At 43.4% G+C, this 24,008-nt stretch overlaps 1 protein-coding gene across 1 annotated transcript in view; it reads left to right on the forward strand.

Moving 5' to 3' along the window:
- Positions 1-18,970: 18,970 nt before the first annotated feature.
- The window catches only part of RAB2A (RAB2A, member RAS oncogene family), a 266,500-nt gene continuing 261,462 nt past the window's right edge, over positions 18,971-24,008 (forward strand). The window contains exon 1 of the mRNA XM_069220232.1: positions 18,971-19,254. Coding sequence (XP_069076333.1) covers positions 19,209-19,254 — 46 coding nt within the window. The 5' untranslated portion in view covers positions 18,971-19,208. The remainder of the gene's footprint in view (positions 19,255-24,008) is intronic.

Below are 24,008 nucleotides of genomic sequence, written 5' to 3' on the forward strand. Positions count from 1 at the left end.
CCATAGCACAAAGACTATTGTGTAACTAAGTTCAAACTCTTGCCTGCTGTATATGTTTTTCTTGTTTTCCCTTACAGGTAATGAACTCCCTTTATTAATTGTATTACTTATATTGTTACAGTTTATCATTTGCTCTATAGCATGGACATTTGTAATCTTCAGTGAACTGTGAAAAAACATATATCTTTCTTTTTTTATTATAGAGGAAAGATGTGTTATAATGCTACTGAATTCTGCCAGTTGAGCTTACCTCTATCCCCCCCATCTCTTCCCTGTTTTTATTAACCTTAGAAGCTTCAGGTAGAGTGTATTTAGAATGTTGGGATCCCGTCAGTGGCGAGGCTCTACAGCAGTTGGCAAGGCTGGAGACATTTGTTTACTGGTCTCTAAATAAAACATATTACTTTGCACTGCCTTAGGAGCATCTTTTCATGGGAGGAACAAGTAATGTAACTGTGAATTAACATTTTGATGTACCTACAACACCAGTGGATCTAAATTAAAATCAGACAGGAGAGAGTTTAGGATCAACAGTTCCCCAAAGTCCAACTGTCTGAGCTACCCCACATGCACTGACTGTTCCTGTCACAATTGGTCCTGTGGCCCAATTGTATGGACCGGGAATGACAGGTTGTGCTACACATACACTGACTGTTCCTATAGAAAGGGGTGTCTCAAGTAACAGCAATTCTGGGAGCTCGACAATGAAAAAGCTTCCTTCAGTCCCAACACAAAGGAACACTACAAGCACCACAAATACAGATGTGACAACAAGTCAAACAGGATTTTCTCCCAATACAAGGTTTCCTCAGGGATCCCTACCCTTTTTCATACCTAAACCAAATACTGTTCCAAATTCCAACTGCAGTACTCTTACAACAAGAATACCTTTGAATTCCTCAAATTCTGCAATGTTCATTGTGAATACACCAAATAATGTGAATCCTAGTACATCTAGAGGAGAGATTAATATCCCAGCAGAACAAGCACTTGTTAATGCCCAAGAGTCAGATGATTGGCTCCAGGGAACAGACATTACAAATGAGGCTGAAGGCTTGGGTTCCAGTGGAAAGATATTGAAAAACCCAGGGAGAGAAAAGGAAATAGATGTGGCTAAATGGAAATTAGAGTTAAACTAAATGATACTTGGAACTCTTGACATGTCTCTATTAGACACCTACAAAAAGGATGAGCTCTTGTTTATGTGTATAGACATCACAAGACATGAAGGGCAAGCTCATGAGAGATTGGCTGAATTAGCCCAGAAATATGGAGTTGATTTCAATAAATCCAAGGTGTTACAGAGATTCTATCACCTAAGCTTTAATGATGGAGACCTCTCTAACATGAGGCCGTCAGGAATGATATTACAGATTAGAGAATTAATTGGCTAAACTTGAAAGTGGAACAATTTAGATAGATGGGAAGGAAGATGGGTGAAGAAGAAGGAACCAAAGAAAGTAAGGTTAGATCTACCTCTGGCTGGAGCATAGGAGTAAGATATCCAAATGCTCCCAATAAGGGAAGTTCCTGGTAAAAGCTATGTTTATGTGCCCTAGAGTAGGAGTGATTTTGCGACATTCACTAATGACTTCCCAAAGTTGAGAGAGAATGTAGTGGAATGGTACAGACAGGTCAATTGATTTGTGAAAATATCAAAGGTCCTATGGGTAGATTTGAATACCATGTTTGAGATTGTTGTTGTAAGTGATCTATGGGTTGAATTAAAAATAGCTGTGGAATGGCCTGAAAAAGAACCAATGAGACATTCAAGGACAAAAGCTCTGCCTCCGATAGTGATGCCAAAGTTTCATCAGGTGATTCTATTCTTGAAATCAAAGGTGTCTCCTAAAGACGTTGATTGGGTTAAGATTGACAGAACGACTCAAGAGTCTAAAGAGTCGATACGGTCTTATTACGAGAGGTTGCTCAAAGTGTTAAAACAGTATAGTGGCACAGAGACAATTGAGACTAAAGACATGAGACATTTTGTGTTCAGATTTGTGCATGGATTAAAACCTGAGATTAGTATGATGATTCAGCACTATTTGATGTTTTGGCAGAGTAAGTCAATTGATGAAATTCTGAGATATGCAATATCTCAGAATTGGAGATGAAACAGAAGAAATTGAAAGAAAAGTTGATATTGGCGCAGATGAAAGCTGACAACAGAGTCATAATTGACAGTTTGTAGGGAATATTGGTACCATGCAGGGGGTGCATCAGCAGGACTTCCATTGGTGCAAGGAGGTAATTGTTTCCAACAGCAGAATAAAAGATGCGGTGTCCCAATAGATTTGAATACAGGGATTGAAAAGGACTAACCCTTGTCATGTTTGCAGCAGAATGGGCCATTAAAAGATGGAATATTGTTTAGTCAGAAAAATATAGCATATGGGAACCAATTACAGAATGTTGGATTTGTACAGCTCCAGGTTAATAATCCTGTTCAGTCCCAGAATATACAGAGACAGAGAACTCAAAATTTAAATGTGCCTCAAATCCAAGCAATGCAGGTTCCACAAGCTCCGATGCCCCAACAAAAGGCAAATGCTCCCAGATCTAATATTAATCAGGTTCCTAATGCAAATGGTAATCCCTTTGGGAATCAGGGAAAGTCCTAACAGTACCCTATGGTACCAACAGATGAGGATTACAATTTCGATCTGTTACAATGACGGTGCCTGAGAGGGGAGGAGGATTGCATACTTGGAGTATCCTGAGAGGCTACCCTGTCATTCTTGATCGATACTGCTGCTATCTGCTCAACTGTGAGAACAGCAGAGGTTCCCAACCTACCCCTCCCAGGAAAAATAATCCAAGTTTTAGGAGTTGCAAATAAGCAATTGACTAGTCCTGTCACAGAAGTTGTGCCTATCAAAATATGGTCCTTTGAAGAGAATCATCGATTTGTGGTGTGTAATTCGAGTCCTGTGAGTCTGCTTGGACGTGACCACTTCTGTGAACTTAATTGTTCCATCTATTGTACTCCAAGAGGCATAGAATTTCAGACTCATGATGAGGATGTTGCATTTAAAATTGTGAATCACACCCCAGATATAGGATTGTACTCCCTGCAAACCAAAGAGACACAGTATTACCTGAAGTCTGGGACTTTTCAGGAAAGGACATCGGTCTACCTGTGAAGCCAAATGCTGAGTATCCAAGAATCCCACAATATAATCTCAACCCTGAAACCATTGTTGGGATTACTCCAGTGATTGACTCAATGATTCAACAAGGGATACTGAAGGATATTATGGGGAGTCCATGTAACTCATGAGTTAGGGGCCTGTGGAGGCCTTATGGCAAGTACCACATTGTACAGGACCTGAGAAAGATCAATGCTATTGTGGTTCCTTGATTGTCCCATTGTACCGACTCTGTGATTTTGTGTCAGATCCCATGTGAGGCCAAGTGGTTCAATGTGATTGACCTTTGCCAAACATTTTTCTTCATAACATTGCATGAGGACAGTCAGCTCCTCTTTGCATTTCAGTTTGGCAGTGGTGTTTTGGCATGGTGCTGAGTCCCACAAGGAGAGTCCCTCCTTTTTTAACCAGATCCTTAAAAAGAATCTGGAGACACTAGTAATGTCCTATCATTCAGCCCTAATCAAGTACATTGACGACCTATTGGTGGCATCAAATACATGAGAAGCTTGCAGACAGGATAATACTGCCCTGTTGAACAACTTAGCTGAAAATGGACATAAAATATCCCCGACCAAATTGCAGTAGTGTAAGAGAGGCGTTTTATACCTTGGACATCACATTGAGAAAGGTGCAAGAAAGGTGTCACAAGAGAGAATTTCAGTGATTCTAAAAATGAATCTGCCAGCTACTCAGAAATAAGTCACGATGTCTTGGGAATGGCAGGCTACTGTTATCAGTTGATTCCCAACTTCTCCCTGTTGGTCAAGCCTTTGCAGAGGCTGGCACACAAGGATGTGTCAGATCCGGTGCTATTGGATGACACTTGCATGCATTCCTTCTAAGAGCGGAGAGAAAGTCTTTGTTGTGCCCCAAAACTGTGAATGCCTGATTACAACAAATGTTTTACTTTGTTTTGCAGTGAGAGGGAGGGCTATGCCCTTTCAGTGCTACTCAATTACATGGGAATGCTCATATACCCATAGCATATTTTTCAGCTACACTTGACCAAGTAGCTGCTGCGGTGCCCTGCTGTCTTAAAGCCGTAGTAATAACAGGTGGCAGCATTTAACAGTGCAATAGCATTGTAATGGGTCATTGTCTGAAAGTTTTTGTCCCCCACTCTGTGGAAATTTTGTTGACTCATACTTAGACGCAATATCTCACAAACAGTTGATTGACACAGTATGAGGAGGTCATAATTGCCGCACCCAATGTAACCCTTAAGAGATGTACAACATTGAATCCTGCACATTTACTGCCTCTGCCTGTCAATGATGATGATGTTGAAAAAAAAGTTGAACATGACTGTCTTGATGTCACTGGACTATGCACCAAGTCAAGATCTGACATACAAGATGTGCCATTTCCTGAATCAAATGATGTAATGTTTGTTGATGGCTCCTGCTTATCAGGCCATGAAGGAAACCTGAGAGCTGCCTAGGCAGTCTGTACTGTCTCTGGTGTGATTGAAGCTTCCTGGCTTTTCTACACAAGTGGCTGAGTTTAATTGCCCTTACGAGAGCATGCTGTATCTCAGACCAGCTGAAGATGAACATTTTCACCGATAGCCAGTCTGGCTTTGGTGTCGTCCATGACTCTGGTCACAACGGAGATTTATGACCTCTTGGATCTCCGATCTGTACAGGGAAAGAGTGCATAATTGTTAAAAGCATTACAGCTACCTGTCCAAATTACGGCTGTGAAGTGGTCTGCACACCGCAAAGGCAATGACTACATGACTGTTGGAAATAGGTATCCTGATGAGATCGCCAGATATTATGCCTTAAATGCTTGTGCTTTCAATGAGGAATATCAAAATGAGGGAACAGGTAAGGCACCTCTTGCTAACTGCAGTAGATACTTGGGAGGAAGTTAAGAAACTGCAAGAGGAAGTGTCAGCAACAGAACAGCAAGGTTGGATTAGAGCATGATGTGTCAAAAGAGATGATGATGATGATGATGATAATTGGTTTCAGGTGATGGAAGACCTGTGTTACCAGATAGCTTGGCATTATCACGGTCCAGCTCATGTAGGAAGGGATGCAATGGTGAAATTGTTTTGCAGTCATGGTTGAATCCCAGATTTAGACTGATGGCTGATCACAATCCACCATTCAAACGGTATATGAGGGCAGCCCTAACGCTATCCTATGAAAGGAGCAGGCCTCACAGTAGTGGAAAACAAATTTAGGAGATTTCCACTACCAGGACATATAAACCACACATATACAAGTCCTGCCTTTTAACTACATAGCACCCTGCCCTATGGGTTACCTACAGCCTACCCTAGGGGTGACTTATATGTAGAAAAAGGGGAGTTTAGGTCTTGGCATGTACTTTTACATGCCAAGTGGAAGTGGCATTGAACTGCAAACACAGACCTTGCAATGGCAGGCCTGAGACATGGTTAAGGGCCTTCTTATGTGGGTGGCACAACCAGTGCTGCAGGCCCACTAGTAGCATTCAATTTACAGGCCCTGGGCACATGTAGTGCACTGTACTAGGGACTTACAAGTAAATCACATATGCCAATTGGGTATAAACCAATGTTACCATGTTTAATGGAAAGAGCATATGTACTTTAGCACTGATTAACAGTGGTAAAGTGTGCAGAGTCCTAAAACCAGCTAAAACAGTTTCAGAAAAGCGGAGGGAGGCAGGCAAAAAGTTGGGGGATGACCACCCAATGCTGTCAGGACCAACAATGTGTTAGACCTGGCATCCTTGGCATGGCTTCCCCTTTCTTTTTGCATCTGCTTCCTGTATTTTTGACTGTGTGCTGGATTCCTGACTACATTTTTACTGGTTTTGGTACTCTGGGTACTTTACCACTGCTCACCAGTGCTAAAGTGCAAGTGTACTATGGGTAAATTGTGATTATGATTGGTTATCCCTGATTGGCATATTTGATTTACTAGTAAGACCCTGGTAAAAGTGCACTAGAGGTGCCCAGGGACTGTAAATCAAATGCTACCAGTAGGCCCGCAGCACTGATTGTGCCACCCACATAGGTAGTCCTGTAAATATGTCTCAGATCTGCCACTGCAGTGTCTGTGTGTGCTGTTTTGCACTGCCATGTCGACCTGGCAAGTGCACCCACTTGCCAGGCCCAAACCTTCCCTATTCTATGTGTAAGTTACCCCTGAAGAAGGCCAAAGGCAGCCCCATGGATAGGGTGCAAAGTATTTAAAAGGTAGGATATGCACTGGTGCGTTTTACATATCCTGGTAGTGAAATACTGCTGAATTCGTTTTTTACTATTTCAAAGCCTATCCCTCTCATAGATTAACATGGGGAGTGCCTTTAAATATCTTTTAAGTACAGTTTCCCATTGTGAGCAGATAGAGATTTGGTGTTTGGGGTCTCTGAAATCACAATTTAAAAATAAATACTTTGGTAAAGTTGTTTTTCAGATTGTCTGTTTGAAAATGACACTTTTAGAAAGTGGGCATTTTTTTACTTAACCATTCTGTGCCTCTGCGTGGCTGCCTAATCCACGTCTGGGCTTGGCTGCTGAATCCACATGTGAATCACACTGACAGTTGGGCTGTTTGTGAATTCACTCTAGACCGAAACACAAAGGGAGCTGAGGTGTGTCCTGCATATCCTGGTGAGTCTTCCTGGGCTGGAGTAGGAAGGAGGAGCTCTCACCTGTACTTAAAAGGGCTGTGTGTGCCCCCTCACAATACAGTCTCAAAACCCCTAGAGTGTGGCTGGGGCAGGACAAGGAAGCAGCAGGGTCTTGAGCACTACAAAGACTTTCCTTTGAATTTGCCTACTTAAAAGGCAGAAATTAGTAGAAGTATTGGACTGTTGACCCCACAACTTTAGATTACTTGTGTATCAAGAGGAACCTCTGCCAAGGGGAAGAGCTGAAGAGCTGTGAGGAGGAGTGCTGTTCCTTTGCTGTGTGTGCTTTGCTGAGTTGGCCTGCAGTTGCTGATTCTGCCTTAGAGAGGACAAAGACTAAACTTTGCTGAGTATCCTGCTTGTGAAGATTCTCCAAGGGCTTGGACTGACCTTGCCTCCTGTTAAGAAGTCTCAGGGACATTTAAGACTTCATCTGCCAGCACCTGGGCTCTATTGCTGAGACCCTCTGATTTGCCAAGTGGTACCGCATTCAGTCCCTGGGCCCCTGGGAGGATAAGCTGGCAGAACCAGAGAGAAAATCCACGCACCGGAGCCGAGCAGCAGAACAATCGACGCAGCACCAGTGAAATCAACGCATCGCCAGCTCAGCGTGGATTCATCGCTGCTGTGCGTCTGGATTTTCAACGCATCGTACTCAAAATCTTCCCTTCCCTGTGAGGAAAGACTCGACGCATTGCTTGCTTTTCGACCCATGCTCCCCTCTGTAGCTTTATATTGTGCCTCCCAGGCACTTTGTGCTAAAACAACGCATCCATTGATTCTTATGGATTAATACTCGTTTTACTTCAAAATTTGATATCTTTGCTTGTGTATATTGGATTTTTGTGTGTCGCAGCGCACTACCGCGGCGACTTTCTCGAGCTGCGGTCGGGCCAGCGGTCCAAATTTCGGGACGCCGGCACCGCCGCGGCCCATTGTTTTTCCTACCTGTTTTCGCAGTGCGACCCAGGAGGCACATTTCGTGCTCTGGGTCGCGCCACAGCCCCTGCCACCCTTAATGAATTCACCTATACTTACCTCCTTAAGTTTTTTCCTTTCTCTTTCCTCCTTTTTCTTGTTTTTTTCTTCTATCTTTGTTTCTTCTTTTTTCTTGGTGTCTTCCTCCTTGGTATTCTTCTTCCCAGCATGCCTTTTCCTTTTCCTTTTCCTTTTCTACTTGGTCTTTTTTCCTATTCTTTCCTATATGGTCTTTTCCAATCCAAGATGGTGTCGCACTCTCTTCCTGTTGTGTCATTTCCTGTTTTCTGGTATATAAGCTCCTGTTTTTTCCATATTTTCTGCGTTTCTGTTTTTTTCCAGCAAGATTTATTCTATTTTTCCTTTTTTCATTGCTTCTTTTTCCTCTTTTTCAGGAGTTCCTGTGATAGAGGTTTTTTCCCAACTTTTGGGGTTTTTCCTCTGGGACTCCTTCTGGAGGGTACGGTCTGCCTTGACGTCTTTTCCAGTCAGCAGCACCATGGCTACTAGAAAGGGTCGCCCCTATCTTGGCCAATCCAGAACCAGTAGAAGACCAGGTGTTCCTTCAAGTCCTTCAGCCAACGGTGGTAAGAGACGTGCAGACCGTCACAGATTGCAACGCCAAAAGAATCTGCACTGTGTGTCGATCATGGAAGGACCACAGGATGATGTTGTAGAAAATGCACAATCCATGCTCCATACTGTGCAACAACAAGCTCAAGAATTACAATAACTGCGGGCAGAGAATGCCGCACTACGACAAGCCTTGTCTTTCCGACCTGTGGATATACGCCCTGTGTCTACCTCGACACCTCCTTATTCCGGAGATCAGCATAAGATAAAGGAATTTCTGTAATCTTTGACAGTCTTTTTTACGTTTTCACCCTTACAATTCTCATCTGACAAGGCCAAGGTGGGTTATTTGATCAGTGCCTTGTCTGGCCCCACACTAGCTTTGGCGACACCCTTGGTCTCTGCTGGAGATCCTGTCTTCGATAATTATCCTACCTTTCTTAAACTCTTTAAGCAGATGTTCGAGCGACCGGGGTTGAAGGCAGCTGCTGAAGAGGCATTATGTGATATACAGTAAGGCAATCAGGATGTATTACAACCCGGTTTAAACAGCTAGCATCTGTGACCACTTGGGTAGAACGCACTTTTTTAAGTCTGTTTCGCTGAGGACTTCGAGAAGAAATAAAAGATGAGTTGGTACATTCTACTCAATATAGATCTCTGAAAGACCTGATGGATCAAGCGTTGAATATAGAGTATAGATTGTGAGAACGTAAGATGGGACAGCGAAAGACTTTACAGTACCAGTCCGGAGTGCCCCATACTACAAACCGACGTTCTGACGAAGTCCATCTTGAAGCAACCAAGTCTACAGAAGAAGAACCTATGCAGATTGATCTAGTCCGTGGTCCTTTATCTGACTCAGAAAGAGAGGAAAGGCAGCGAAAGGGTCTGTGTCTATACTGTGGCAAAGCTGACCACTTGATCCGGATGTGTCCTGTCTGTCCTTCCAGACCCTCGGGAAACGCCAGCTCCCAGCCCTGTAAGGAGGAAGGGGATGGGAGGAGTAGAGTTACCCTCAATATGTTCCTCCAGAGAGACTATCTCCGCACTGTTTATGCTATCTGTTACAGTACAGTGTTCACAAAATCAAGAAGAGCAGGTTTTTGCCTTGTTGGATTGCAGAGCCAGAGGTACATATTTGGATGAGACCTGGGCCAAAGAAAGAGAAATCCCACAAGCTCCCTAAAAAAACACTGGAAAAAGTTCACACAGTTGATGGTTCTCCTTTAATCTCAGGACCAATGTGGTTGAATCTACACCTCCCCTCTGTCTGCGTTTTGGAAGGCACTAGGAACACATTACCTTTGATCTCATATCCTCTCCAAATCATACCATGATATTAGGAATTCCCTGGTTAACTCAGCATAACTCCTATGTCAATTGGGAGACAAGAACAATATCGTTATCATCACAGTTTTGCCAACAGAACTGCTACTCCACGAACTCTTATTGGTCTCCATAACGGTTAAGTCTTTCTCCCAAAGACACCAACTGCTCTATCAACATGATACAGGGAGTACCAAGTTGTTACCAAGAATTCTATGATGTATTCCAGAAGCCTTGCAAACCTGTTTTACCTCCTCTTCGTGTCTATGACTGCATTATTCCTTTGATTCCGGGAGAAGTGGTTCCCTCTGGTCAGATGTATTAGTTGACTGAACAAGAAAAGAAGGTACTGAAAGAATACCTAGATGAAAATCTACAGAATGGCTTAATCGCCCCATCTTCATTTCCTGAAGGGGCTCCTCTTTTCTTTGTTCCAAAGAAAACGAAAGATCTGCGTCCCTGTGTTGACTTCCGCTGATTTAACAAGATAACCATTAAGGATGGTTATCCTTTACCCCTTATTGGGGATATTTTGGATGCCGTCCAAGGTGCCAAGAGGTTTACAAAATTGGATTTGAGGCGTTTCTTTCACCTCTTCCGTGTCAAGGAAGGAGATGAATGGAAAACAGCCTTTTGTACTCCATTCGGCCATTATGAATACTGTGTCATGCCTTTTGGTTTAACCAATGCACCCTTTCAACGATTCATGGATTCCGGGTTTTCTGACTTATTAAATCATAGTGTGGTGATTGTTCTAGATGACATCCTAGTATATTCCCGTACCCCTGAACAGCATACAGAGCATGTACTTCAGGTCTTGGAAAGACTCAGACAGAATCAGTTATACTGTAAACCAGAAAAATGTGAATTTAACAAGACTGAAGTACAATATCTTGGGTTCTGCATCATTCAGACTGGAATAGCTATGGATCCAGACAAAGTATAAGCCATTTTGGATTGGCCCTCTCCCTCTCCTGTCAAGGAAACCCAATGCTTCTTAGGTCTCTCCAACTTATATCGACAATTTATACAAGACTTTGCCCATCAACAAAGTTTTATCACCCAGACCATCAAGGGAGAAAATCTGAAGAAGGGTTTGTCTGGACTGACAGTGCTGAAAGGGCTTTCCAAAATCTGAAATGGGCCCTTACCCAAGCTCCTGTATTACGACACCCGGATACTACTAAGATGTTTATCATAGTTACTGTTGCATCTGAGAGACCAAATGGTGCAGTCTTGCTTCAGAAAGAAGAAGACAATGGTTTGAAACATCCTATCTTTTACTTATCCCACATACTGACAGAAGCCGAATGCAATTATTAGGTGTTAGAACGGGAATTACTGCTCTCAAGGCTGCCTGTAAAGAATGGAGACATTTCCTAATGGGTACCAAAGAACCGTTTGAAGCAAGAACTGATCATCGTAATTTACAAAGTCTCCGGAATTTCCAATGTCGAAACAGCCGTCAGGCAAGATGGGCTTTCTTTTTCAGCCAATATGACTTCATTGTAACCTACATTCCTGGATCACAGAACTTAGTAGTTGATGCATTATCCCATCGATATCCAGAAAGTACTAACACTTCCTCTCCAAATATCATCGAATCCAGTTGAGTAATCAGGGTTACTCAATCAATCAATCAATCAGGAATTTGTAAAGCACACTACTCACCCATGAGGGTCTCAAGGTGCTGGGGGAGGGGGGGGGTGGGCAAGTTCTGCTACTGCTCGAACAACCAGGTCTTGAGAGGTTTCCTGACGGTAAGGAGGTCTTTGGTCTGGCGCAGGTGGATAGGAAGAGGGTGGGTGGGAAGGGTGTTACATGTTTTGGCGGAGAGGTGCGAGAATGATCTACCACTGGTTGTAGTTCTGCAGATGCGTGGGATGGTTGCGAGGGCGGCGGAGATGCCGAGTCGGGGTGTAGAAGGAGAGCCGTCTGTTGAGGTATTCTGGTCCGGTATTGTGCAGTGCTTTGTGAGCGTGGGTGAAAAGTCTGAAGGCGATTCTCTTGTTGACTAGGAGCCAGTGCAGGTTTCTGAGGTGGTCTGTGATGTGGCGGGGGATGTCCAGGATGAGGCGTGTGGAGGTGTTCTGGATGCTTTGCAGCCTCTTCTGGAGTTTGGCCATGGTTCCTGCACAGAGGGCATTGCCGTAGTCCAGTTTGCTGCTTACAAGAGCTTGGGTGACTGTTTTTCTGGTTTCGGTGGGTATCCATTTGTAGATCTTTCGGAGCATGCGGAGGGTGTTGGAGCAGGAGGAGGAGATGGCGTTGACTTGCTGGGTCATGGATAATGAGGAGTCCAAGATGAATCCTAGGTTGCGTGCATGGTCGGTGGGAGTCAGAGCGGCTCTGAGAGTGGCAGGCCACAAGGAGTCATGCCATGCGGAAGGGGTGGAGCCGAAGATGAGGACTTTTGTCTTGTCAGAATTGAGTTTGAGGCAGCTGCTCTTCATCCATTCGGAGATGGCCTTCATTCCTTCGCGGAGGTTGGTCTTGGCGGAGTCCTTGGTGAGGGAGAGGATCAGCTGGGTGTCGTCGGCGTATGAGATGATGTTGATGTTGTGGGATCGGGCGATGTTAGCGAGCAGGGCCATGTAGACGTTGAAGAGGGTCGGGCTTAGGGAAGAACCCTGGGGTACGCCGCAGATGATTTCGGTGGCCTCCGAGCGGAATGGGGGAGGCAGACTCTCTGGGTTCTGCTGGTGAGATAGGAGGTGACCCAGTCCAGGGCTCTGTTGTGGATTCCTGCATTGTTGAGATGTGAGCGTAGGGTGTGGTGGCAGACGTTGTTGTACGCGGCCGAGAGGGGGACGAGGGCCGCGGTTTCGCCGTTGTCCAGTATGGTTTTGATGTCGTTGGTGGCAGCGATGAGGGCGGTTTCTGTGCTGTGGTTGCTGGAGAATCCGGATTAGGAATGGTCTAGGGTGCAGTTCTCCTCAAGGAAGTGGGTTAATTGTCTGTTGACAGTCTTCTCGATGACTTTTGCTGGGTAGGGGATCAGGGAGATAGGCCAGAGGTTCTTGAGGTCCTTTGGGTCTGCCTTGGGTTTTTTGAGGAGGGCGTTGATCTCGGTGTGTTTCTAGCTCTCCGGGAAGGTGGCGGACTTGAAGGAGCTGTTGATGATCTTCCGTAGTTGGGATGCGATGATGGAGCTTGCTTTGTTGAGGATGTGGTGAGGGAAGGGGAAAGATGGAGAGCTGGAGTGGATGGTGTTCATGATTACGGTGGTGTGGTTGTTGTTGACGGGGGCCTAGGAGAGCAGGTGGTTGGTTGGAGGTGAATCTGTGGTGTTGGTGGTTGCCGGGGGGGTCTCAGTGCTGAAGCTGTTGTGGAAGTCTGCAATCTTGCGGTGGAAGTAGGAGGCTAGGGAGTCGCAGAGGTCTTAAGTTGGCGGGATGGCATTGGAGCTGGGGTTGGAGAGTTCCTTCACGACGTTGAAGAGCTCCTTGTGGCTGTGTGCGCTGTTGCTGATTCGGTCTTTGAATGCGGTTCTCTTGGTGGCTCAGATGAGTTGGTGGTCTCTGTGGATAGTGTTTTCGAATTCTGGGTGGTTGTACAGAGTCTGATCTTGGCGCCACTTTCATTCAAGTCTTCATCAGGTTTGCTTAGATTCGTGGAGGTCTGCGGTAAACCAGAAGGCCTTTCTGTCGGTGCGTCTGTTGGTTGGATTCTTGATTGGGGCAAGAGTATTCGCACAGGTATCGACCCATTGACTGAATATGCGGGCAGCTGCATCAGTGTCAGTGGTATCGATGGGTGGGTTCCAGGAGAGAGTCGCAATAAGTTGGTCTTCAGTGACCTTGTTCCAACTGTGGTGGGGGATCCGTTGTGGTTGGTGGTATGTTGTGGCTTTCTTGCAGGAGAAGTGGATGCAGCGGTGATCTGTCCAGTGGAGTTCGGTGGTGTGGCTGAAGGAGACGTGATTGCTGGTGGAGAAATGGGGTCGAGTATGTGCCCTGCGGAGTGGGACAGTGTTGTGACGAGCTGTTTGAGACCGAGGTTGGAGAGGTTGTCGAGCAGGGTAGTGGTGTTGTTGTCGTTGGTGTTCTCGAGGTGGAAGTTTAAGTCCCCAAGGAGTATGTAGTCAGTGCATGCGTGCTGATGACGTCAGTGATGGAGTCGCTGAACTGCTGCCGGGGGTCGGGGGACTGTAGATGAGAGTCCCTCGGAGGGTGGTATTTGGGTCAGTGTGGATCTAGAAGTGCAAGTGTTCGGCGGTGTTGAGGGTGTCTTTGGTGCTGATCGTGATACTGAGGGTATTCTTGTGGATGATGGCAATGCCTCCTCTTGGATTGTAGGCTAACACTTAACTCTCTCTAGAAGACTCTTAATTGAGCGTCTAAATTGCTAACACCTCCAATTTTCCTATATGCCTACGCATCCTCTTTTTCCCATAGCATCCCAACTTATTGAGATTTTTCCCCCATCAATTTTTATAGATTAATTTAGGTAGATGATCCTAGATTGTACCCATGTATAGGAGAGCATACCTAAGACTTTTCCCAGAAAATCAAATTCTTTTGCTGTCATTCTCTATTTCTATAACTGAACTCTTGGTTTGCCTTATGCTAGTTCACCTAAACTTCTTCAGGAGGTTTGTTTATCCTGTTGTTGTTCAGTATCTCTACAGCATATTTTTGAGATTTGTTGAGATGAACCTGACTGTTAACTTGTAATATTATTAACCTGACTGTTAACTTGTATTGAAATCCTTAACTTCATTTCCGATTTGGGTCTTTACTGTGTGGCTAAATTGGTTGCACTGTAAATAATGTTGATCTGACTGAGAGACGCGGAAGCATTTTCATCCTTTGCACGAATCAATGCTCGACAAGGTCAATGGATCTTTGGGCCCTGCATAGGATGTGGTAGAACCATACAGCACAATTTCGAAAACCAACCAATTAAGTTAAACGGTATGATCAATGTGGTCATACAAGGAAAACTCCAGTCAGGAATAAAGTTAAGGGATTTATAACAAACTCAAGCTTAGTGTCACGTACATAATTTGCAAAACAAAGTTATAACAATACAAAATCACCAAGGGCTACCCAGGCGTTTAAATAAATTCAAACAAATTAGCATTTGTTAGAAAGTGGATTACTGATAAGGGCAGGTAAGTGCCTACACTTAGCATTAGGCCACTAACCCCCACTAGGCCAAGTTAGGTCTCAATAATTTAATCCCAGCTCAATCCTTGGTAGCTTGGCAACGAGCAGTTAGGCTTAATTTAGGAGACATGCGTGTAAAGCATTTAAAAATAACAAGACAATAAATAAGTAAAACGCTAAACACAATAAATCGAACACCAATTTAGAAAAATAGATTCTATTTTTATCTTTAAAATGACACTAAAGCAACAAAACTCCAATGTAGGGAACCGGAGATTTGAATTTTTAAAGATTAAAAGTGATTCTAGCGCTTAGAAGCAAATAGCACTGAAATGGTTAAAAAAGGTCACAATGGACAGGAACAAAGTCCAGAGTTCCGGCCACCCACGATGTAACAATGTTACACTTACTTTCAGAAGTATTTCTTGATACAGAAAAGTGGCCCAAAGCACCAGCCAAGGTTTCAGAGGCTCCGGTTTGCCTCTTGGGGTCTGGGACTACAACTCCCACAATGCACCTCTTTAACTTCTGGAGCTGTTTACAACAGTTGCTCCAAAAATCTCCAGACTCCTGGATCTTCTTTCAGAAATCTCATTTAGGTCTTTGAAGTGTCCACAACTTGATCCAAGGTTCCAGAAGCTCTGAGTTTCTCCTTGGGAACTGTGACTACAATTCCCAGAATACACCTAGTTAGAATCCTCAAATGGCCACTGGACACTGGTCAGCTGGGCTCTTCTTGCAGGACATGATGCAGGGGTCTCTGGGCAACTCCTTTGTACGTGTGGCTTGCAGGGAGTCCCTTCTTGGAGCAGTTGAAAACAGGCAAAGTCCTTTTAGTGGTGAAGCCCAAGTGTGCAGCTGGTGCAGTCCTTCAGAGTACATTGTCCAGGTGCAGGTCAGGGCTCCAGCAGAGCAGTCCGTCTTCTTCTTCTTTGTCTTGTTCCTTGTAGGGATCTGAGGTGTGGGTGCAGCTCTGCCAAATGTATCCTTGCTCCTGGGGTGACAAGCACGGCGAGCCAACTGTCCAATCACATGCAGGCTACTACCCTCTTGGATGCCCACATCCTAGAACGTATGGCAAAAATCGATCCCAGGGAGCAACATTTCTTAAAAATCCAAAATGGCAGAAACTGAATTTTGGAGGTTAGGTCTGGCTGGGCCACCCACTGGTATGGCTAAAAATCCTTAACACACCGCTCTCCTGCCCTTTCCTAATCTAATCAAGAGAGCATCTGGTTGTCTGGGTTTGCAGGAAATGGGGGAGGTCCTGAGCTGCTCCAAATGTCCTTCCCTCCTTTGAAGACCAGTTTGGCTGGTAACTTTTAGGAAGAGTTCTAAAACTCTTTCCCTGAACTAGTTATATTAAACCCAACAATGGCAAGTTGTTGCATTTATTATAACAATCAGTTTGAGACCAAACTTGCCATATCTAGCTCCTTTGGAGGCTTTATTAATTAAAATAAAGTCTCCCCATTTTAGCCTATGGAGCCTATTCACTACAATGATGGAAAACGTATTTGGATATTTTTCCTCACCAGGGCTTATAAAACATACTTTAAAAGGTCCCTGCTTATAGTTACACTGCACCCAACCCTGGGGGCACCTAGGGCACACCTTAAGGGTGACTTATACATACAAATAAGGTAGCTTAAGACTTTGGAACGACTTTTAATTCCAAAGTCGAATTTGCATGTAACTTTAATTTAAAAGCAGCCTGCAAGACAGACCTGCCTTTAAAATGACCCTGGGCACCTCAGAAGTGCACCTATGCGGGCACTACCTTGCTGGAACCCTAAACCTTCATGCCCTACAATGTACTAGGGACCTATAGGTAGGTTGATACTGCCAATTATAATTAACCTAATTTGCATACTCATTTTAATCAGAGTACAGGCCCTGGGACTGGTTAGCAGTACCCAGGGCACCATCAGTCAGGAAAACACCAGCAAAAATGAAAAACTGGGGCAAAAGATAGGGGTTTTCTGCAATCATCCCAGTTTCCTCACATCATTAATAAAATTAAGCATTCTACAAGGACAATGCAAAACATTAACAAGAAAATCTGAGATACAGAATATAAGTAAGTCAGTTCAGTTTTAGCAAGCATTGATGAAATTCAAATCATCAAAGTTCAATTTTTCTGGGCACAGGATAACTCTACTATTAGCCAAAATAAGGGTAGACCTGTTAGTGGCCGAACAAATGCGGGAAATATATGTAAAGGACAAAAAGGGCAAAAAGAATTTAGAAAAAGGTAATCTGGGACAACAGGATACGAACCAAGGTGGGCAAAAAGTAAGTTAATAGGAAAAGTGTCAGCATATCAGAAGCTTGGTCCAGAGTGTTTTGCAGAGGGTTTAGAAGGAAATCTCTAAGTCTCAACAAGGCATTTCAAAGGGGCAAGGCAGAGAGAGATACCTCTCCAAGGGGTTAAGCTTTGAGAATACAGGGCAAAAGGGGTGTAGCTTCTTATCTTTGGGAATCTTTGGATCTCTGCAGAGTCCAAAGTCCAACTAGTCATCAACTATATTAAAGTTCATAGGACAGTCTGATTCGTTCAGGACAACAGTTCATTTGACGTTGAAGGGGCATCATCCAATAGCAATCAATCACATGACTCAAAGTTAAAAACAATCACATTTATTCCCAAGTCTGTCATGAGAACTGCATCTATCCATGTGGCTTGATATGAGATTGCAACAAATGTTCAGTTTGCAAATGTTCAGTCCACAGTCCAGGATGTTTCACATCGATGGCCAAATACCTACATCTCTCTATGTGTAAAACAACAGAGGTTTATTAGCAAACTAATCTACGCATGGGAACAAAGTCTGAAAGGAAAATTCACGTTGACAGAATGATTCAGTATTCTCTGCACGGTCACGACATACAGGGCCTAGCAGGCCTCACTTAGGCTAATGCAAGTGAGTTAATACAACACATTAACATGCTACAATAAACACATTTTAATATGCAAATTTAAAAATTCTGCATGAATAATTCTTCATTAATATTCATGTTAAAATAACTTTAAATGAAATCACTGTTAACATGTCAGTGAATATAACATAGAGCTGCATTTCTCTATTTTTGTACACATATTTAAATCATTAATCATTAAAAGTAAAATATTGTTTCAATACACACAATTAGTCTACCGTCCAAATTATAACATAATATCAATTAAATCCTTCAAGCATTTAGTTAATCCTTGATACCAGCAAGGTTTCAAACATTCAGTTCTTAATTTGTAAATAAAAAGGTGCTGGTGCCCAAAACCCTCCTCTTAAACATGCGGCTGCTGCAATTAAATGCACAAACATATACTGAGGCAGCGTAATCCTGAAGCTATCTGGAGCCTCTTCAATCCATTTACAGCCACTCCCTGCCCCTTCAGCTCACTCGTGCAGCTTTTTCCAGTTGTGACGCTTTTTCGTTTTTCTCTTCCTCCGTCTTTCCCATATGTGTCTTTTGCTCATAGTAAATGTTTGAGGCAGAAAAATAAGTGCCAGCCCTCAAAAATGAGTGCTGGTTCCCCACACCGGAAACAACAAGCACAAATTAAGAACTACTAACATTAGTCTAAACAAATGCACATTTAAAATGACTTCTGAGTGCATCACTCTACAAACTATTAATACATAAGTTAACAATGCATCAACTGTCACATATGTATGATTTCTGTGACATGATGGGCTGAGCTAAAATTGAGATTACATCAGAGATAACTACTAACACTTTTCCCTTCCACGAATTAAAAGACCCGTCACCTAAGGATTTATGGAAGCCGGTCCAAACGCTCCATCGGGGATAATGGTAAGGGGACGAAGGAGAAATAAGTCATTTAAAAGTATCTGGGAATTTAACACGTTTCCTTAAAGATCTTTACCAAGGTCAAACGTTATGGATCTACCGTTCCTCTCCATAACATTCCTTGATACATTAGGGATGGGTCGTAAAGGAAGGTGCTTTATAGACAAACATGCTGTTTGAAGTCTTATGGCCTAGAGTGCATAAAGGGTCGTGCCTGACATCAGCATGTCTGCCTCTAAGGACTACACCTAGTACACTATCGCGCACGCGCAGCTAGCGCAGCACAGTCCATGCCCACTTATATGTTCCAGGGTGTAGGGCGGGACCAGCAGTAGAAGCAGCCACATCGACGGTCCTCGGGCGCACGCGCACTTCCTAGCGCCGAGCTGTCAGCACTTCCGGGAAAGGGAGAGTTTCAGAGCGAGGCTGCGTGACGTTCCCAGGAGCTGCTGCGGGCCCGGCTGTCATTGTTCTTCCCCCACCGCCCGGGACTGGCCTGCCCCCTCACTCGTACCTGCGCGCAGATACCGAAGTAAGGATCGCAACCCCCCGCTCTGAGGGACACACCAGGAAAGCGTCCCGCAGCCCCCACCAACAGCAGCCAGAGGGCGGCGGTACCATGGCATACGCGTACCTTTTCAAGTATATCATCATCGGGGACACAGGTGAGCGACGCCCAGCCCTCGGGTGAGAGAGGCGTGGGGTGGCCTTGTGGGCAGTGCATGCATTTCCGTAGTGTTGGAGATGATGACGTGGTGTGAGAGCGGCCCCCGGCCGCCTCCCACACCCAGGCCTGCGTGACAGTGCGGGAGGGGATCACCTTTTCGGTGTAGCGTACCCATTTCCCAGGCAGGTCCACCCAACAAGAGCCCATATTACAGTTCCGGGGGCGGGTAGTCACCCCTCTGCACGCTTCCCTAGCGCAGGTGTCCATGGGCGCCTGCAGGGCATCAAGGATGCGAGTGATGGGTGCTGCATGGTACCCTTGAGTGCATATAGCACTGCACAGATATCCCAGGGTGCTTGTTCCTCTGCATGTATTGAAATCATTTATACATTTTAACTATGACTTCCTTGAGGAGTCGGGCTTCGGTAAAGTGGTTCGTACCAGGATACAGGTGGTGTATACATGCTCTGTTTCAGATCGAGGTGCCCAGGATAAGCGCACCAGAATGACTGAGTAGCAGTGCTTCCAGCCGCAGGTCACACGAACATGAGTGCCTAACATCACAGGTAGTGCTACTGAGTCATAGAGCACTGGTCGCCTTGGAAGGGGTTGGACCATTAGTGGCGACGGAGAGCACTAGAGTTATGACGCAAGTCCGCTGTGAATAAGCATGAGAATATTACGTTTGACAAGCCTTACATTCTGTTTTGAGGCCAGTAATTGTTTATCTACAATGGAATCTTTTATTAATTGGTGGTAAGTCGAAGCGCATTTAGCATTATCATGAAGTTGGTTGTGTTTTTAATCGGGAGTTTATTATAATCTAGGGTAAGATAGTGGCAATGACCAGGCCCAGTTACAGTAACACTTTCGATTTCAACATGTAGCTTTTATGTATTGATTGGCAGTAGTGAGGAAATACAGATTTGTTTTATTTTAAAGTGAAGGCAGTGCAATAAAGAACTAAAAGGATACTGACTTTTCTATGGTATTATAACCAGATTTGAGATCGAACTACATCTGCGCAAAAGTATTAGCTCCAAACATTTTAATATGTATTCATAAAACCTTTACAGAGATATAGTACTATATGTACGTTGCAACCAATTAATTTTTACACGAACCAGTGTAAGTACAAATGATTCCAAGATTCTTAATAATCATGTTGATTCCCTTTCTTGCTTCTCGGTTAAAACGTTATAATATTTTTAAATCTAAAATCGATAGCTGGACGTTAGCTGTCTCCCATAGGCTTGTTTTCAGTACATGGGTGAATATAAAACTAAATGACTGATTGGAACTAAGAGCACCATACGTGTCCAACAAAGACGTTTACTAGCCTCCAATGCTATTGCCACATATTTTATAGATTACTAACAATGTTATACCAGGGTATGAAACAGCTTCACATACGGCTTTCCTCTCTTAGTAGGTACTTCTCTAACATAAATTATTTATTATGCAACATAGTGCCACAAACATCGGTGAAGTTGTGCCTTATTAATTCCGAGAATTCAAATCTATTATACTTGGGCCTAGAAAATGTTAAAGTCGCAGTATCTTCCAAGTGTGATTCCTGGTAAAGGATTTGTGTCCTGCATAATGACCACTGCAATTTCACTGTCAGTTTAACTTTTTTTATTGGAGGAACAAACGGGTAATAAAGAACAAATGCCAGTAAAACTAAAATAAAGCAAATCGATAATGATTGCAGTAGAATGCCTAGGAAACCAGTATATATCATATACATCATACATTGGCATAACAAACTGAATTATGCAAGACAAATCATTGTTAAAATATAAAACCAAATAAATGGACATATAAAGGAAGAAAGATGAATAAGCAACAAGAAAAGCATGAAGTAGAAAATAGATATTTACAGAGAAAGAGGTGCAATATCACTTAAGTTCTTTAAGTTTGCACTGTGTCCTGCCTAGATAATAACCAGCATCTGACTCTATTTCTGTTGGGTCAGAGAAAGGTCCAATGCACTGCTCCGAAAAAAAGAGTTAAATGTTTGTTGTTCTGAAGCTCATGCACCCTGTCTTGAGCCCCCCCCCCCCACCCCCCACTGCAAGCTGTACCTTTTTATCCCCACCTTAGTACGCACAACTATCGTGTGTCTGTAGTGAGGCCGCACTCTGTGCACTTTCCTTTTAAGGATATTGACTACTGTCATCTCACTGGGCAGTGTTGGACTGACAGTGATGGCAGCAAAGTGATTATTGTAACAGGGCAGGACTTTTTAGTTATTGCCTTATACAGTTAGAGGCCTACTGGCCTCTCCCATGCCTTTACATTGTATGCCAGTCCCCTTAAAGCAGTTTATTGTACTCATCCATGCAGGACATGGGTGTCACGTGTGAACATAGTTGCGCGGGTTGAAGAAGTTTGTTTGGTGTGCGAAAAGCCTCAATTTCTTAATGTAAAGTATTTCTTATAACGACATCGCATTGACAAAACATTCTGTTATTGACTGGAATTTATGACTTGTGGAAATTCTAAACCCACACCACCTCCCTGAGTAAACCTTTGACTACTAGACTTCGCTACCCTGTGAGTGAAGTGCTAAAATAGTGAACTTGGTGATCAATTTTGGGTCCAGTAGTACATTTAACCCCCTGCACACCAGTGGTAAGCTGTGGGTGCTACAATCTGAGCACAGAACTCCCCCCTGGCCACCTAGATTCCTAAAAAAAAACTTCTCACATTTTGTTAAGCCCACCTTGACTTTGTAAATTCTCTGAGACAACATAATATGTTACTTTAAACGTTGACCAATGTTTAGGCCTAGGTTTCAAAATCATGATATCAAAATAGAAACATAACTTTGTGAAAGTGTTCCTTATGGTTATGGTATCCTTCTAATTGCTAACAACATTTAATGTCAGTGGGACCTGGAGAGGGCTAAAAGGATGTTCCTAACTTGGTTTTACTTCAGGTGGTATCCCTGAACCAATGGCTCCAGATACCCACCTCATTTTACGTGGTGTAGATGTTGGGGTTGCTGGAAGAACTTGAAGAATTTCAATTCTCAGAGTGGGTGCTCCTCCTATCTCTAAGGCCCCTCTGCTTGCCAGCTGTCTATCGTGCCTTGTTTGGGTTAAGCAGCTGCCACTGTTTGACTAGTCAAAAATAATGGTTTAGTCTACGTTTCTTCTCTCTTGACCTTGCTCGAAATACACACAAAACACGGACAGGGAGTTATGGGTATATTATTATATGTACCATCAAGTCTGGGATTTTGCGAACTTGACAACCAAGCCATACATATTGCCAGGTGTCTGGTAGCATAACTAGTTATTCATAGGCATATGTTCAAACAGTAAGATGAAATGAAGGTGGTATTTTGGTGAATGTCATGTTAATTGTATATAAGTTGTGATTTTTCTGCAAAAGATAAGCTGTGGTAATGTACTAGCCCATTACCTTTTAGTAAATATGATAACTGCTGGGTAGTGCATGAGCAAACTTTCCTAACGTTATGGGCATCCTTCTGCAGTATGCTCAATCAATAGTGATATTGCATTGCATTATTTATGAAAAATGCTAGTAGATGTCTGCATATTGATTCTTGCCTTAGCAACTCCAGAAATCCTACTCATGAACGTATTGAAAGGTGAAGGTAAACACAATGCACAGGTTATCTGACAAACTCAAGGTTCATCGTCGAATCCAGTTGAACACCACCAGTAGCTTGAACATTCTGAATGAAGAAAAGAGAAGATGTAGGACCTTTGCTTAGTCGTCAACAATTTTATCCTGACTCTGTATGCATGTCTAGAACAATGTTGGTTTAGCGTTGCCATTATTGTGATAAAATCTGTAATGTGGTGCCGCCATACTCACAAGCCTGTTAAGTGTTGTCCTAGTAAATATAAGCATGCTTGTAGATAAGTGGATTGCTGCAGCCCTAAGCACATTTTCCTGTAGTTTCCCATCTGTTTGGCCGGCTCAGATGCTAATGCATTTCTGAATCATTTTTCCTAAGGGTAATGAAAACTATTTAAAACGTGCATTTGAACATGTGTTTAAAACAGCTTTAAGACAATTGTAGACAAGCTGTCTAAGCTTGAAGTGCTGAAAAGCAGGTTAATCAGGATCCAGACTCGGAGCCTTAAAATTATTTAAGGAAAATACAAAGTTAGGTAGGCCAGTGGCAGTCCCTTTCTTGTAAGAAAATTTACTCTATAGCACAATCTAGTAAAAGTATTTGGTTCCCACTTTAGTGGTGCTTTTTCTCTCTCATGAAAGCCATACTAAAAATAGGTCTTACGTAGCTAGGCTCAGATTTACAAACACCTTCCAATGGGTTTGTGGCACAAAAGTGACGCAAACCGGTGCAAAATGTTTTTTTTTTTTTTTAAATCCAGTACAGAACTCGTTTTGCACTGGGAAGCTGCCTGAAAGTACAATGTTCCAGAGGGAAGCCCGAAAGAGTATGTAGTACTTTTGCAGGAATTATACAATGACCCTGCTATCACAATCAATGTTTCAAAAGATTTTTAAATTACTCTATACCATCATGAGTTAATAGACAATTCTGATGTGTGAAAAGGTGCTACAAGTGCCAGCCCAGTGAGAGTATGAACCCAGTGTACAATGTGCAAATAACAAACATAGCGGTTGTGTAATCAACACTGTCTTAACCATCGAACAGCAATTACAACATAGAGGCCCATAAATATAAATGATATACGTTTGTCAGAGTCCAGCAGCCAATGCAAATGTGGCTGACTGAAAAGTCAA

Source organism: Pleurodeles waltl, chromosome 2_2, assembly GCF_031143425.1.
Source record: "Pleurodeles waltl isolate 20211129_DDA chromosome 2_2, aPleWal1.hap1.20221129, whole genome shotgun sequence".
In the NCBI taxonomy this organism is placed as follows: Eukaryota; Metazoa; Chordata; class Amphibia; order Caudata; family Salamandridae; genus Pleurodeles; species Pleurodeles waltl.